Genomic DNA, 16693 nt, shown 5'->3' with positions numbered 1-16693 from the left:
CTGTGAGGTTTGTGAAGAATTATAAGAGCACCCTGTAGGTGGGGTAAACCAAAGGACCATGAGATTGTCCCTTCTTTCTTTGCTGTAGTTTTCTCAGGGCTGGTGGTTGCCAAGTGAACAGGGGCTAGAGGTTGCTGTTTGTAGAGTCTCTGTTTCAGTCAGATCAACAAAGCACAGCTCCTATGGGCTTTTCAATCTGCACGTCTTTGGCAGACATAACCCTGCACTGGACATTTTAACATGGGGCTCTCAATCAGGAATGGATTCCCAAGTCCCGGCAAATGGCCACAGAAGTAGTGCTTGCTGATCTGGTTTTGGTGAATTCCATTAAACAGTCCTACCACCTATCTTGTGTGTTGAGGTTCCTTTCAGAGTAGCAGTCACTTGAGGTAAGGAAGCTATCACTGGCACTTAAGTACACAAGTTTCAAAGTGAGGATTTCAATATGACTTCACAGGTTTTATAAAAGAAATATTTGCATTTTTGTGTTTTTCTCCCCTTCTAAGAGTGCTCGCAGCAGGGTTTGGAAAATGGACAGTGGAAGAGAAATGTTCTTAGGATGTAGAAGATAAAATGATTAGGAAGAAGACAAGAGACTGTGGAGAAAATTAGAGACAACAATTTCATAACAGGTGAAAATGATGCAAGAAAGTTACCACTTGAAGGAACTCCAAGGGAAAGGAAAGGATAGTCTAGGGGTCTGACACTCAGTAAAAGTGGCAGTCCTGAAGGTATTTTAGAAAGGTCAAATGACATACACACACGCACAAACACACACACAGCCCCAGATGAAGGTTATTGTAAAAAAAGCCATATGAAATTCATTATTTTATCTATTTCTATCTGATAGGGTTTAAGGAAGGAATTTCAGCCAGATACAGTACGAGGAAAAGGCATTTTTCTCCCAAACATCTGTTTAATTTTTCTTACAAATATTGTGAAACTTATAAAGAATTGTGATTTCCTCTTTCCTGTTACTGCTAGGAATCTCAGAACAAAATGTAGTCACTCTATAGACTATATAACATACATTTTTGTATGTTTTATTTTCTCCTATTCTTATTTTTCTTTAATATCCTCAATTATTCATATTTATTCTTAAAAGCATCTACAAAATCTTTTATTGGAAGAAATAGATATATACATAGATGCTGAGAGAGAGAGAGAGATTAAGAACTTAAATGACTCTGAGAGGCTTTCTGTGCAGATGTGCTTATTTGTAGAGGTCTTCTCTCTATGTATAGATTGCCACTAATGTTAGCAACCTGTTAAGTGAAAAATCTTTGAAACAATCTCTGAACAACTGGAATTACTGAACAATTAAAAAACCTGCAGATGCCTTGTGTGTGTAGGGTTAATTTTACCTCAACTTACAGAGCAGCGTTTCTCAAAGTGAGATTATTAACCCTCGACTTAGAATCACCCAGAGGTTGGGAGAGGTAAAAATACTGATTTCTAGATATCACCCAGACCTAACTAAGTCAGTAGATTTGATTTAAAAGTATCTTAATACCCACCCCAGTACCCCACCCAAGAATTAAAAAAACCACTGTTACAAAAACTAGGAAATAAAAGATCACAGCTCTCCTCCTGAAATTTAATGTGTTGAATTCTTAGAAATGGCAGGATAGCTCTAGGTTTGTTTGCTTGTTTTTTTTTTTTTTTTTTTTTTTTTTTTAAAGGGGTAATAGATGGTAAGAAGTTAAATTATGAGCAGTAATTTTAGAACAAAGCAGCAAAATGAGAGAAGTATATTTGAATTTGGAATTGGTAAAGTTTGAAGATAAAGAAGTGTGGCTTAATGATAAAAGTGGCAGGTTTTGATGAGGTGTCCATCTGAAACTAAGCTGAAGTAGGAAAGAACTCATCAACAGGAAAAAAGAAGACATGAGCATTCCTCACTTTTAACGTGTAAAACTTACTGCCATCGGCTTTTATCCTTCAAGGAACTTTTCCTGGAGCTGTTCCCTTCACTGGGGCTGTCCTCCTCGTCTGTCTCCAGACTTCGACTGCAGCTCCGGATGACCTGAAAGATGCTGTTGACAGTGGACTCCTTCTCCGAATTCTTTAAGCCATTTTGTCCCACTCGTTGTAAGAAATTATCTTGTCCACTGTAATCTGCTACAAACTACAGAAAAATATATCGAGAATTTGCTATTGCAACTTAATGTGCCTGGATAACCTACTTGGCTAGGGAAAAGAAATCATAACGTAATAAATAATGGCATTTGTGCCTATTTTATGGGAAAGAAAACAAGAGCCTCCAGGAAAAACATTTTTTCGTTTCACCACATGAAATATCAAAATTCACCCTTGTTTCCACTGAGACAACTTTAATCCCTCTAGGAATCGACACTCCACTTCAAATTTAAAACACAAAAAACAATATTATTTCAGGGCTCCCTAAGGAGAAGGTTAGCCAATTTGCAGAGGAAGGGCATGGTTATTTTATCCTTATAGTGAGAATTGAGAAAAACCATGAGTAAAGTATGCTATTCTACGGAACCAGATAAAATGACTGGGCCCAAGCAAAACACTGAGAAGGGGTGATGTTTTGCTTTATTGCTCATGTGTTGTATAATAACACAGCGGCTTCTTCCTAGTTTTTGAGCTCTTTAAGCTCTTATTGTTTGTACAGTTGATCAGGAAGCTTCTCCCATCAGAGGTGAGAGCTGTGTCTGGGATAAGAGATGCGGAGTTCCCTCTTCTTAAGCCGTGAGGAAGCTGGAGGGGTGTGGCCTGGGAGGCTTCCTTTAAGCATTCTCCTCCATTTCTTGCCCTTTTATCCTAGCTCATAACCCAGAGAGATGCGGTGGTGTTGCCTGTACCTGTCAGGGGTTCTTAAGTCTTCCTGATATCAGGTGATGCCTTTGCTCCCAGGTGACACAGAAGAGGCTGAAGGTTGAAGAGAGTCTTCCCACTCCATGGAGAAGGCGTGTACATGACTCTGTGTGTGTGTGTGTGTGTGTGTGTGTGTGTGTGTGTGTGTGTGAGAAACGTCAGTAGTAGGTTCTGTCATCATGGCAGGAATAATCCTAGATTTGGGTTTGGTCCCAGGTAAGGGACTTCTCAAAATCTCCATAAGCTTCTTTCCATTTTAGTAACTTCTTTCATTTTTAAACACCTTAGAGAGAGGTTTCCTTATCTTTTCCCTCCAGTTTCTCAATTCTCCGTCTCTCCAATGCCCAATGCCTTGGGTCAAAGCTCACACTATCCCTTCTGCTCTGGGAATCAGGAACAGGAGGCAATGAACCTGGGAGGAACGAGGCTCTGGGGATCAGGAGCCTGGAACTTGTCTCTACATGCATCTTCAGGCTCTCTAGCATCTTCCCACAAAGGATGAAAATAAAGCAGGTTTTTCTTCCACTGATGTGGAAAACTTAATACTGTCATTTGACTTTCTTTATCTCCTGCATCCAGACATTCCCACCCAATAAGAAAAACCTGTCAATCTTTAAAAACCACCAGAAAACAACGCCCTTTTTGACTTGTACTTACACATTAAACCTAATACATTAAAACTAATTTCACAATACTATGTCCCATACAGTGCTAGTCCCACACATTCTTTTCCACAGAACTTCCAAGGATCTATGTGCTACCCAGAAACAATATAACAATTATTAACCTTGTGTTCAATCAGCGATCATTTCTTTGGTGAGCACAGACAGGGCCTGATGAGACAGCCAGCAACAGTGGCTCTTCAGGCCAGGATGATTGTGAAAGGCCTTACCTCTAAAGTTTCTTCTTGGGAATTGTACCGCGGGCATATCTTCATGAGGCCAGAGGCGCCGTCAAGCACTTCACAGAGCTCCTTAAGAAACACTCCACAGAACGGAACCACCTTACAGCCAGGGATGTGCAGGGCACGTGTCACCACCTTTCTGTACTCACAAGAGGACTCATGCTGGGCCATAGCATCCTTCAGGCTCCTCATGGTCTCAATATCAGACTGGTCCATAAACTGCCACATTTTTAAAACTTTTCTTGACCTATTGCGAGTAAATGACGTTTTTTAGACTGAAGAAGAAATAATATAGTTTACAGCAAGGAGCCTAAATTCCATACAAATTCATTCTCTTTACCAAGTTTTTTTTTTTTTGGTGGAGTCTCACTCTGTTGGCCCAGGCTGGAGTGCAGTGGCGTGATCTCGGCTCACTGGGTTCAAGTAATTCTCCTGCCTCTGCCTCCCCAGTAGCTGGGATTACAGGCATGCACCACCATGCCCGGCTAATTTTTGTATTTTTAGTAGAGATGGGGTTTTGCCATGTTGGCCAGGCTGGTCTCGAACTCCTGACCTCAGGTGACCCAAGTGCCTCAGCCTCTCAAAGTGCTGGGATTACAGGCCACCACGCCCCGCCCCAAGAGTTCTTTACTTGTTAATATTTGTGTAGGGTTCCTATCCCCACCTACTTCCCCAGATAATATGAATAATACTTTTGTAAATTGAAACTAAAAATTAAATAGGACAGATACAAACACAAATAGGGATATGGGATATGTTAGTTATAGAAGCTGGGCACTGAATGTAGGTTTGCGTTTTTCTGGCAGCTATGGCCAAAGAGGGAAAGTAGAGGGTAATATGGTTTGTACAGATATTGGTGGAGGAGGACTGCCTGGGGAAACCTGGCCCATCTGGTCCTCTTGATCTTTTAAATATTACTCTTGGATTAATCCAGCCCCTTAGTGATCAACATGAAGCCTATTGTTTTCACCTCTTCCATAGAATTGATTTTTACTGAATCAAGCTTTGACATGAAGCCACCAGCTCATTTTTGGGGACCTTGTTGTAAAGTATTATTTGCATAACAGGATGTTAAGTGGGACTTTCCCTATTCTGAAACTCCTGCTGAGACCCACAGGTGACAGTGCACCACACCTTTTAAAGAGAGGCCCTCACAAGGTGTTACCTGAACTGCTTTGCCCAGAGTGGTCTCCCACTCTCCTTTGGCCCATGCAGAGAAAGTGGATCTGAGCAGATAGCTTGGGAATATTTCTCTGGGGGCAATTGTGGGAGGGCTCACCTTTCTGTAAGAGGACAAGGTCACCCCAAGTGAATTCCATGGGGACACTGACCTGTGTCCTGGGCAGTCTGTGGATCACAAGAACTGGTGCATGAATCTTGCCTAAAGATTTGAGGCTAGCTGGGGCTGCCTGATGGCAAAGGGAGAGAAAAGTTTCCAGTAGATATGTCCTGTGCTTGCACAGTTGGGAGGGCAATGTGCTGACTATTTCCTGTGAGTCAGAAGGGGATACTGTGCAAAGAGGTGGGGCTGGAGCTGTCCTGAAGGGTCTGCCTGCCAAAAGATGAGACCCTAGCAGAAAGGGCCTGTGAGGACAGGACCTGGGGGGGGCGGTGAGGAATAAGAGGTTGACCAGAGGGTACACTGCATTTTGCTAGGTAATGCTGCAGTGGGGAGGTGGAAAAAATTAGAGAGAGTAACTAGTAAGAAAACCTAAAAGCACCCTCCATTGGTCTCTGTGAGGGCACCAAGGCCAGCACAACTGCCCCGTCAAGTAAGACTCTGTGCTCCCTCTATCCCCATCCTTTCCCCTCTCCTCTCCTGTCCACTTTTTTTCTGTAGACATCCAGTTGCAGGGAAAAGTAAGAAAAAAAGACAAATTATATCTTCCCCACTACTACAAGTCTCTGAGACTGCTTGTGTTGTGAAACACAGAGAAAGGAAGAAGATATATATTGAATGAGATATTAAAATTTTGATTTAGATTAACTGGATTACAAAATCACTGTGTAATATATAAGACATCCAAAGACATAAAGAAGTACAACATGACAAACACCCACGTGCCAATCTCTCAGTTTAAAAAAATCAAACATCAACGATGTGGTTGAGGCCCTAGTGTATTCCTCCAAGAGCACATACTCTATTCTTCCCTCACCAGACAGGACCACCACTGGGACTTTGGGGTTCTCCTTTCCTTAAAATTCTTCGTACTTTTTCAACATATGCATCTATCACCAAGCAAGTTACAGAATTGTGTATTTTTAAACTTTATGTAAATAGTATCACATGGTAGATACTCTTAGACCGAGGGTCCCCAGCCCCTGGGCCGCAGACCAGTACCGGTTCATGGCCTGTTAGGAACTGGGCCGCACAGCAGGAGATGAGCAGTGGGTGAGCAAGCTTTACAGCTTGAGCTCTGCCTGCTGTCAGATTAGCAGCGGCATTAGATTCTCATAGGAGCGCAAACCCTACTGTGAACTGCGCATGTAAGGGATCTAGGTTGCATGCTCCTCATGAGAATCTAATGCCTGATGATCTGAGGGGGAACAGTTTCATCCAAAAACCATTTTCCCCCACCCCCACATCCCCAGTCTGTGGAAAAATTGTCTTCCATGAAACTGGTCTCTGGTGCTAAAAAGGCTGGGGATCCCTGTCTTAAACAACTTGTTTTTTGTTTTTTTAAACAGCCTTAAGTTTGCAAGACTCATTCATGTTCAAGAGCACAGGAGAATGAGATTGTGTGTTAATTGGGAAAGTGACTGGAAAAGCTACAGGATCTCTCAATGTAGCATAATCCAGGGTCGGGGGAGGGAGAGCCGGTTGGAAGCTTTGAAAGGCAATCAGATCAGAAAAGTAAAAGCATACTATGATTTCATCCTACTAAATCCAGCTTGTCCTATAACTGGATTCTTATAAGACAGTGAGAATTCTTTTTTGGGGAATGAAGTGGGGGTAAAAACAAATGAAGTGAATGAATGAGACATGGTTCTCACTGGTTTCTTATTGTGTGAGTAATGGAGTAGTTATGGTTCACTTGGGGGCAAAGGGCAAACTTCAGCAAAGATCAATTCTTCATTGTTGAATTGAGAATTGACACTATTTTAAAATCTTTTATTCACCTTTATGATTATAAAGATACTAGATACTCATTGTAGAAAATCTAGAAAATATCAAAAATATAGCAAACCCACTTATAATTCTACCATACACAGACATTCCTTCCAGTATTTATCTTATTCTTATCTATATGGGTATATAAATATTGCTGAGGTTATTCAGGATAGAGAGCTTTGTTCCCAGATAGATTCATGTATTATGTGTCACCTGCTTTCCAATGATATAAAAACTTTTCAGGCCAGGTGCAGTGGCTCATGCCTATAATCTCAGCACTTTGGGAGGCTGAGGCAGGGGAGATCACTTGAAGCCAGGAGCTCCAGACCAACCTAGGAAATGCAGAAAGACTCCATTTCTTAAAAAAATTTAAAAAATAGCTATTGTGCTTGTACACTCCTTGTAGACCTAGCTACTTGGAAGCCAAAGTGGGAGGATTGCTTAAGCCCAGGGTAAGAGGTTACAGTGAGCTATGATCCTGCCCCTGCACTCCAGCCTGGGTGATAGAGTAAGATCTTATCTCTTAAAAATTTGTTTTTTTACCTCATGCCTGTAATCCTAGCACTTTGGGAGGCTGAGGCGTGTGGATCACTTGAGGTCAGGAGTTCAAGATCAGTCTGGCCAACATGTTGAAATTCCGTCTCTAGTAAAAATACAAAAAAATTAGCAGGGTGTGGTGGCAGGTGCCTGTAATCCCAGCTACTTGGGTGGGTGAGGCAGAAGAATTGCTCAAACATGGGAGGTGGAGGTTGCAGTGAGCCAAGATTGCACCATTGCACTCCAGCCTGGGCAACAGAGTGAGACTCCGTTTCAAAAAAAAAATGTTTTGTTTACAAACATCATTTTTGATGGCTATTTACTATTCCATTATCTGGATGCAGCGTATTATTTCCTTTAACTATTTTCCTATGTTGTTCACTTGGGTTATTTTAAACTGGCACAATAACTAAGTAAATATTCTTGATTGTAAATCTTTGTACTTCTTACTAGTGGCTTAAAAGAGCTAAGAATTTAGAGGAGGCAAAATGTACAATGTCTATAAAAAACCAAAGTCACTTAACAACAAGTATGCTTTCTCTTCCCATTTAATTGCTTAAAAAATAAAAAAAATCGGCCGGGCGCGGTGGCTCACACCTGTAATCCCAGCACTTTGGGTGGCCGAGGTGGGCGGATCACCCGAGGTTGGGAGTTCGAGAGCAGCCTGACCAATAGGGAGAAACCCCATCTCTACTAAAAAAAAAAAAAAAAATACAAAATTAGCTGGGCGTGGTGGTGTATGCCTGTAATCCCAGCTACTTGGGAGGCTGAGGCAGGAGAATTGCTTGAACCTGGCAGGCGGAGGTTGCAGTGAGCCGAGATCATGCCATTGCACTCCAGCCTGGGCAACAAGAGCGAAACTGTCTCAAAAAATAAAATAAAATAAAATAAAATAAAATAATCTCTATTATGTTGATAATAGTTAATTGCTTGGAACCTAAACACTTTCAAGCCTAAAAATGCACACATAAGCTCTGCCTCCATAATCATTGCAACGTAACGGTATCTGGCCACTTATCTCCTGTGTACAGAATAGCTGTCAACAAAAAACCTATTATACCTGGTACTTTCACCTATTTATCTGTAAAGATCAGTTTAGTTTTAAGCCAAACACAGGAGCATGAAACTAGGCAGCAGTGGATCTGGGGTATGAGCCAAAATGCATTGGGATCAGTGTTGAGGTCTGTCCTGGTTTGAGATTATTCCTCATTTAGGGAAATCACCAGACTTTATGGTCTTCTTGGATTTTGGATTTAAACTCAGCTGAATCTTACAGTCCCATTCATGTATGACCTCCATAGGTCATTCTGAGGCCATTCTTGTAATAAGAGAATCTAGAACATGGTATGTGGCAGCCGGCCTCCAAGACGGCCTCCCATGGTCCACACCTCCTGATTTTGTGGCTTTGTGCAGTCCCTACCCACAAGGAGTCCATGCTGGTCCTACGTGATCAGTACAATATGGCAGGAGTGACTGTGTGTGATTCCTGAGGCTCGCATCACAGCCTCTGCCTCCCTCTCTTGGATTGTTCACTTCGGAAGGAGCCAGTCACTGTGCTGTAATGACAGTCATGTTGTGGGGTCAGGAAGCGAGGTCCCTGGCCAACAGCCAGCACCAACTTGCCAGACACAGAATGATAAGCATCATTAAAATAAAATAACTTTATCAAAATATGATAATTATTTTCTTAAAAGAAATGTAATACACATTTTCTTTTTTCTTTTTTGTTTTCTGAGACAGAGTTTCCCTCTTATTGCCCAGACTGGAGTGCAATGGCACGATCTCTGCTCACTGTGACCTCCGCCTCCTGGGTTCAAGTGATTCTCCTGCCTCAGCCTCCTGAGTAGCTGGGATTATAGGCACCTGCTACCACGCCCAGCTAATTTTTGTATTTTTAGTAGAGATGGTGTTTTACCATGTTGGCCAGGTTGGTCTTGAACTCCTGACCTCAGGTGATCTACCCACCTTAGCCTCCCAAAGTGCGGGGATTACAGGTGTGAGCCACCGTGCCCAGCCTACATGTTTTCTTTATAGATAATTGATCACAAAGAGAATCAAAATCATCTGGATACAGCCTTCTATTCTCCAAGGCTTTTTTTTTTTTTCCACTTTTTCCTTCTTTTGAGCCATGCCTTATGCATTTGTATGACTATCTTAAATGTCAGGGACATGATCATTTGGGTTTACTCTTAGTTAAGAAAGTTGAAAAGGACAAAAAAAAAAAAAAAATTAGAACTCTGGGAGCTGTCATCTCCTCCCCCAACCCAGAATCCCTACATAGGGACCTGGAGAATCAAAGAAAAATCTCAGTAATGTTTTGAAGTAAAATTCATTTGTAGTGAGAACCCTCATGAGGATGGTGAATCTCAGGAAGCAATAACAATAATAATAACAATAACTGCTCTTTATGAGGCCTTACCATACACCAGGCACAGGTGTCAAATACTTTATATTATTTCACTGAATTCTACCTAAACATGTAGGTGCTTTTTAGTATTATCCCCATTTTGCAGACAAAATAACTGAGGCTCAATGAAGTCAAGTAGCTTGCCTGGATCACACAGCTATTCCTTGGGGGAACCAGGATTTGATTCCCTGTGATTCTGACTTAAGAACTCATGCTTTTCTTCCTCACATACCATGCTGCCTCCCATAGGAGTAAGAATAGTTACTTTATGCCAGGTAACTGAGGCTAAAAGGGGATAAAGCAGGCGACTTGATGAACAGGATGGTGATTTTGTTATTAGCTTGATGGAAAAGGCATAAGAGCAGGATATCATAGTGGTCAAGATCATAGGCTCCGAAATCAAGGTTGCCTGCATTCCCAGCAATGCCAGGTGACCTTGGGTGAATGACTTAATTTCTCTTAACCTTAGCTTCCTCTTTTGTATAATGTGGGAATAATAATAGTATCTACCTGATAAACCTGTTTTGAGAATTAAAAGATACAATATAGGGAATGTGCATAGCCCATACTTGACATAAAGTGTTTGATAATAATGAGAGCAAGCATTATTGGAGGCCTGTTGTCAATGCTAGCCACTGTAATTACTAAGGGCAGTTGGTGGTCTATAGCATACAGCACTGGAACACTACATAAGGCAGGCCTGAAAAGAGACAGGTAACAGTGGGGTTTATAGGACAGGAAGGGGAATAGTCAATGGTGGGGTTGATGGGTTATGCAACCAAGTAATTTCACTTGGGTTGGCCAAGAACACAGAATCACAGCAGATCCAGTGAAGTAGGATTGTGACTGGCCCACAGGGGCTGAATTCTGCAGCATCTTTGAGGGGACAGGGCCTTTGGTGCTGAAAGAAGATAATACATTTCCCAAGATAATAATTTCCAATTACCTGGCTTGGGTAAAGGTGACTCCATGGACAATTAACTCAGAGCCATTTAGGTGATGAGAAGCAACTGTGCCAAGATAACCGTATTCCCCACTGACTATACCTGAGGCCAGCCAAGAACTCCATGACAGCGTTGTAGTTGCCCATGTTCCAGCAGCACTTGGCCACATGCACCAAATATGAAAAGACTTCTCGCTTCTCCTCCATGGAGCCTGCCGTGAGGATCAGCCACGTCACCCAGGAGCTCACCTAGAAAACACACAGAGACATTCACGGGAATTATGTCCTAGAAGTTTGGCATTTTTTTTCCCAAAAGTATTCTTTGTTTTTCTAAAAATACTAATTTGGTATTAGGAAATGAAAGACCTATAGGTCCTTAATCTCTTGTAACTCTCTCTTTATTTTCTTTAAAACAAGAAGGCTAAAAAAGGCAATTCATAAAATCCTTTGATCGAAAAAATGTCTTGAGACTATAAGAAAATAAGGCCTAAGGATAATTTTGATCGAAAGATATTTGACTGATGGACATTAAAATGAAATGTACTTAACCCATCAATTAAAGACATTTACTAAGTATTAAAATACATAATATCAAATGAAAAATAAAAACATTTTTAAACGATCTTTTACAAATGCCTTATCTATTATGCTCCTCAAATGACAAAGTAATATGAACAAATATTTATAGAGCACTTATTATGTGCCAGGAACCATTCTAAGCACTTTACCTATATTACCTCACTTATCTCTCACAACAATTCTAAGAGTCAGGGACTGTTATTGTCCTCAGGGATGTGTGTAAGGTCTTCAACCACACTGACGGTAGCAAAGCCTAGGTTTGAACTTAGGGTGTCTGCTCCAGAGGTTGCACTATCAACCACTCACAAATGCCTGATGTGTTTACACAAACTCTAATGTTCTCCAGTTCTGGACTTAAAGTTCTTCTAATGCAATTTGTTTTTCCTGCTACACAGACTGGAGGATAATATTTTAAAATGATCCATGTCTACGCCCTCCCCTTATGATATGCAGCCTCTAAATCATCTTCTTCTGATCTAAGATTTTTTTGCTGCCACCTTTTCTTTTGTGCTTGGATGCTGGTGTCCACCTAAGTTACCTTCTCTATCCTGACTAGCATGTGGGTTGATAAACTTGATTGTTAACAGAACCAAAGTCTTGGTCTTGACTTCACATGGCCCTACTAGCTCTGCTTGGTTCAGCATCAGCGCTGAAGCCTGAGCAGCGACACTTTTCTCTGGCCTAAGTGAGAGAGGCCAGAACAGAGAGTTTATGGTGACCCATGACAACTGCAGGAAATAAGAGCTCAAGGTCAATAGCATACCGCGTATAAGTGGATAAAATGATAAGAATTAATGGCATTGAGTGCTGGCAGCAACCACAGAGGGCAGTGCAACCCCATTTTTCCAGATCGAGAATCCACGGCTCATGGGAGAAGTGACTTTTCAAGGTCACAATTCTTGTTGATATCAAAAGTAGAGCTCCCAGCTCAGTGCTCTTTCATCTGATGAAAGTTGACAGTTTCTTTCTTTCTTTTCTTTTTTTTTAGACGGAGTGTTGCTCTGTCGCCCAGGCTGGAGTGCAATGGTATGATCTTGGCTCACTGCAACTTTGAGTAACTGGGATTACAGGGCCCGCCACCATGCCTGGCTAATTTTTATATTTTTAGTAGAGATGGGGTTTCACCATGTTGGCCAGGCTGGTCTTGAACTCCTGACCGCAAGTGATCCACCCACCTCAGTCTCCCAAAGTGCTGGGATTACAGGTGTGAGCCACCGTGCCCGGCCGAAAGGTGAGTTTTTTCGGACTTGGCTCTGGGTAGGTCCTCCTAAGCACTCAGTTTGGAGCTGCACATGTGAAGGCAGAGCAGGAATAAAAGGAGAAAATGCTGAGAAGAGTCCAAAATAAGCGCAAAGAGATGAAAAAACAAAATGAATGGTTGCTCACACCTCTTTCCTATCCCTACATAGAAACAAACAGGAAAATCAGACCAACAGGGAGTTTTAGTAATAAAACAGGTCTATTCTCTGGTATGAGCCAGAGGCACTGGAGTAATTAATAATCTTCCTCTTCCCTTCTGAAACAGACTGAAGTAAAACGTGCTGGGCTACCTGCCACCCCCAAGCCCAGTCCTGAGCCTAGTGGGCTCCCAGCATATGCCTCTGCCCTCCATCTGTTCTGGACTTCACTGGGCCCTCGGGTGGCATCAGGAGAACAGGTCTGGAATCAGACCCTTGGGACAAACCCTGGTCCACATCATCCCAGGAACTGTCTGGGATTCCCAGTGCTGACCCCTCTCCCGCAGCTACGAGTAACCCCTTGCTCATGGTCTCCATGCCTGTCCTCTCACTTGGTTCCTTGGTTACAAGTCACCTTTGTGAAACCCCGGCTCACTAGAGCAAGAAATTATTTTGCTAACAGAAACTGAGTCATTGGTGATTCCATCTGATTCTTCCTTTAGCCTGACTGGGTTTTGATGAGCCCTATCCTACAATATGAAACCATCAGCAAACACTTAGCATCACAACCCTACTGACTCTTTGAGTTGGAAATTCAAACAGGTCTCACAAATAAAAACGAGATCCTGAAAATTAAAAAAACAGTTTCTCAAAGCCACCCAACTCATTAGTTGTTGAGGCCTCTGGCCATATTGTCTCCATGGCTTTAGCTCCTTACTGGTTGAAATTGATGGCAAATCAGGGTCTCTGGAAAGTCGTCATTCTTTCAGGCTGTTCTGATACCATGCATTGACTTACTAGTCCAGTGGCTGGAAAGGGTTAACTCACCTCCCCCTGGAGAGGTCTGCTTCACAGGGCAGGTGGAGACCACCACTTGGTTTGTGTCACAATCCTGATCACTCATCCAGATTTATTTCCTATCAGTCAAATCATTTTCCATATACTTTCCCACAACGTGAGGAAAAAAATAGCGATACCATATTTCACATGGAAACCTAATTTAAACCAACTGTTCCGTTGCCGAGTATGAGTCCCCAGGGCCCTCGTTGTTGAGATTATGTAAGCACTGTTATCATAAACATACACACACAGACACACACACACCCAACATCTGCTTACAAGCCTCATGGACAATTCTTATTATGGTCTGATGTATTCATAACTTTATAAGCATTAAGTGGTGAGAGGGTCACCACTAATTATAAAATAATAAATGACAAAAAAGGAAATGAAGATTCAGTGACAAATGTCAAAATGTTAACCAAAGCATAAAAGGTGGTCACATTTACTAGATGGAAAATGGGATGTGTTGTCAATCCAGAAAGAATTTCAGGACACTGCAATCACATAGAAAAACAAAAGTTCTATATAATTTATATAAATATAAATATAAATTTATATAAATATAATTTATATATAAATTTATATAATTTATATAAATTTATATAAATATAAATATAAAGTACTATGGTTTAGGCATACAGAGTGCTAGTAGAGCAGAAAGGTGCTAACGGTAGCAGATTATTTTGCTTATTTCAACAGCAAGCACAGAATCAGGAGAGAATCTGGCCCCCAGCCCAATTCTTTAAGCACCTCTCCCAGAAGGTGCTGGGCTAATCCTGACATCATAACCCCCTGGACCATGCCCACAACTCCTCCACAACTGACCCTCCCACAATATCTTTTTTTCCTTCCTTTTGCTTTTCTCAGTACTCTTAGGCTTAGCAAAACAGAACAGTTTGCTCCCTCTCCTCACATCAAATACCTTATTGGTGTCACACACACTCAGTTTGGAAGGAATGTTCTTGCATCATTCAAAATGACCTTTCTCTGGTCCACCATGTCTTACTTGTGTCCTCTGTGAAGCCAAATCTTTACTTTGGCCCACCAGGCCCCTGTCCATTCTCCAACCACCTCACTTCTCCCCTACATCCCTCCTTTTAGGGAGGTAAACTAGGCTTTTTAACATCTCAGGAATCTTGAACTGGTTGTTCCTTCTGCAGGAAGGCTCCCCATCAGCCCAGATTCATTTTTTCTAAATTTAAAAAATTTATTTATTTATTTATTTATTTTGTAGAGATGCAGTATCACTATATTACCCAGGCTGATCTTGAACTCCTGGCCTCAAGTGATCCTCCCACTTCCGCTTCCATAGCATTGGGATTACAGATGAGCCACCACACATGGCCTGTCATTTTACTCATCTAACCCTACTCATCCTTTAGGCAGCACTGTCCTGAGACCATGCCATCAGGATCCTGCCCTGGACCCTAGGCTTCAGAAGGCTCCACACTGGCTGTCATCCAGCTGTGCCCTCCCCATAGAGTAAGAAGTCTATGGGGTGGAGGGGACGTGCCTGTCCACAGGCTGCACACTCACTTCTAGATAATTTATCCCTTGTAAACCCAGGCCTCCCAAATTCCCTGTCCAAACAGCACCAAGCCCACTGCTGGTCTGCAAGGGCTGTTGATTTGGATCAGTCCTTCAGAGGGTAGATTGTAACCCCTAGGCCTAAAGCCAGGCCAGAGGGCAGTGGGGGTGGGGGTGATGTGTGGACAGGGTTTGAACATGAGGCCTGAGGTATCCACACTCTGGCACACAAGCCAGGATGGGAAGAGAAGGTGGGAAGGCCAACATGCTGGGGCCTCCCTTGTACTCGCGCCCTGGTCCCCTAAAGGAAAGGGTGAGGCTGCCTTCAGGAGTCTGATAAAAACATCGTTTTCTTGAGCAGAACTTCCTTGACTTCCCACCTGGAGTGTGTCCACTCACTGTGTGCTCTGTGGTGCCCCCACATCACCCTGACCCTGGCGCACATTTAGTGCTGTGATCCTCATGAAGGCAGATGCTGGATCTGCTATGCTCAAGGGTAAGCAGCAGTGTCGGTGACCTGTCAGGATCTGCCCTCAGTGAGTTTAAACAAGAGTCGGCAAAGGAGTGAACATATGAATGAATGAATGAATGAAACTTAGCTTTTTTAGGGAGGCTTTTCTCATGGTTCGCACCTTCCATTCCATTTCTTCCTATTTCTCTTCGACTTAACGTAGGACCTTGAGTCCAAAGTTTCACTTGGATTCTCACCACTGCACGGTTTTGCATCTGGTTTATTTTTGTTATATTTGTGCGCCTGACTCTTTCACATGGGTCTGTTCTGTCTCCCCCAGCAGACCCTTAGACCTCCAGGACAGGGACCATCTTTCCCACATTTCCAGCATGGAGTTGCTCAGTGTCTCTGGCAGACAGGCAGGCCATCCAGAGTCCCAGGAGGCCGTGGGCAGGGAGGATTCTCAGCTTCCAAACGCTCAGGGATTATATTTGGGAAAAGGCCTGAACACTTCCCAGTGCCGTTCCCAGGTCCAGAAAAAGGAGACAAATGACATTCTGCCAAAAAGTTTCTTGAATATGCCAAGCAGACGTTTTCATAGAGATGATCATTTGTAATGGGTATCTGGTCACTCTAACTGCAAAGGTTGAACTCAAATGGTAAAGTCTACAAAATACAATGAAAGTCTAGACAGAGCTACTTTCTTTCTTTCTTTTTTTTTTTTTAGACAGAGCTTCCCTCTTGTTGCCCAGCTGTAGTGCAATGGCGCAATCTTGCTCACTGCAACCTCTGCCTCCTGGGTTCAAGTGATTCTCCTGTCTCAGCCTCCCGAGCAGCTGGAATTACAGGCATGCACCACCACGCCTGGCTAATTTTGTATTTTTAGTAAAGACGGGGTTTCTCCATGTTGGTCAGGCTGGTCTTGAACTCCCGACCTCAGGTGATCCACCCACCTGGGCCTCCCAAAGTGCTGGGATTACAGGCGTGAGCCACCACACCTGGCTACGACAAAGCTACTTTCAAGTAGTTTATGTGTAGTGCACATCCATGCCTATCCTCCATAGAGCTTTACTAAAACATCTTGACTAGCACATGTGGGCATGTACACATACACAACATGCACATGTGTGCATGCACAGTCACACACACACA

At 42.6% G+C, this 16693-nt stretch overlaps 1 protein-coding gene across 14 annotated transcripts in view; it reads right to left on the bottom strand.

Annotated features, from left to right (window-relative positions):
- The window catches only part of PLCE1 (phospholipase C epsilon 1), a 349469-nt gene that overhangs the window by 88198 nt on the left and 244578 nt on the right, over nt 1-16693 (bottom strand). For all 14 annotated transcript variants that reach the window (XR_012417971.1, XR_012417972.1, XM_005565986.5 and 11 more), the window contains 3 exons: nt 10848-10993; nt 3734-3992; nt 1923-2128 (listed from right to left, as the gene is read on the bottom strand). Coding sequence is in view for 12 of the 14 variants with exons in the window: in XM_005565986.5 (XP_005566043.3) it covers nt 1923-2128; nt 3734-3992; nt 10848-10993 (611 nt within the window). In the remaining 2 variants the exon portion in view is untranslated. The remainder of the gene's footprint in view (nt 1-1922; nt 2129-3733; nt 3993-10847; nt 10994-16693) is intronic.

Source organism: Macaca fascicularis, chromosome 9 (assembly GCF_037993035.2).
Source record: "Macaca fascicularis isolate 582-1 chromosome 9, T2T-MFA8v1.1".
Taxonomy (NCBI): domain Eukaryota; kingdom Metazoa; phylum Chordata; class Mammalia; order Primates; family Cercopithecidae; genus Macaca; species Macaca fascicularis.
Note: the sequence above shows the minus strand (reverse complement) of the source record. Positions and strands in the feature narration are given on the sequence as shown.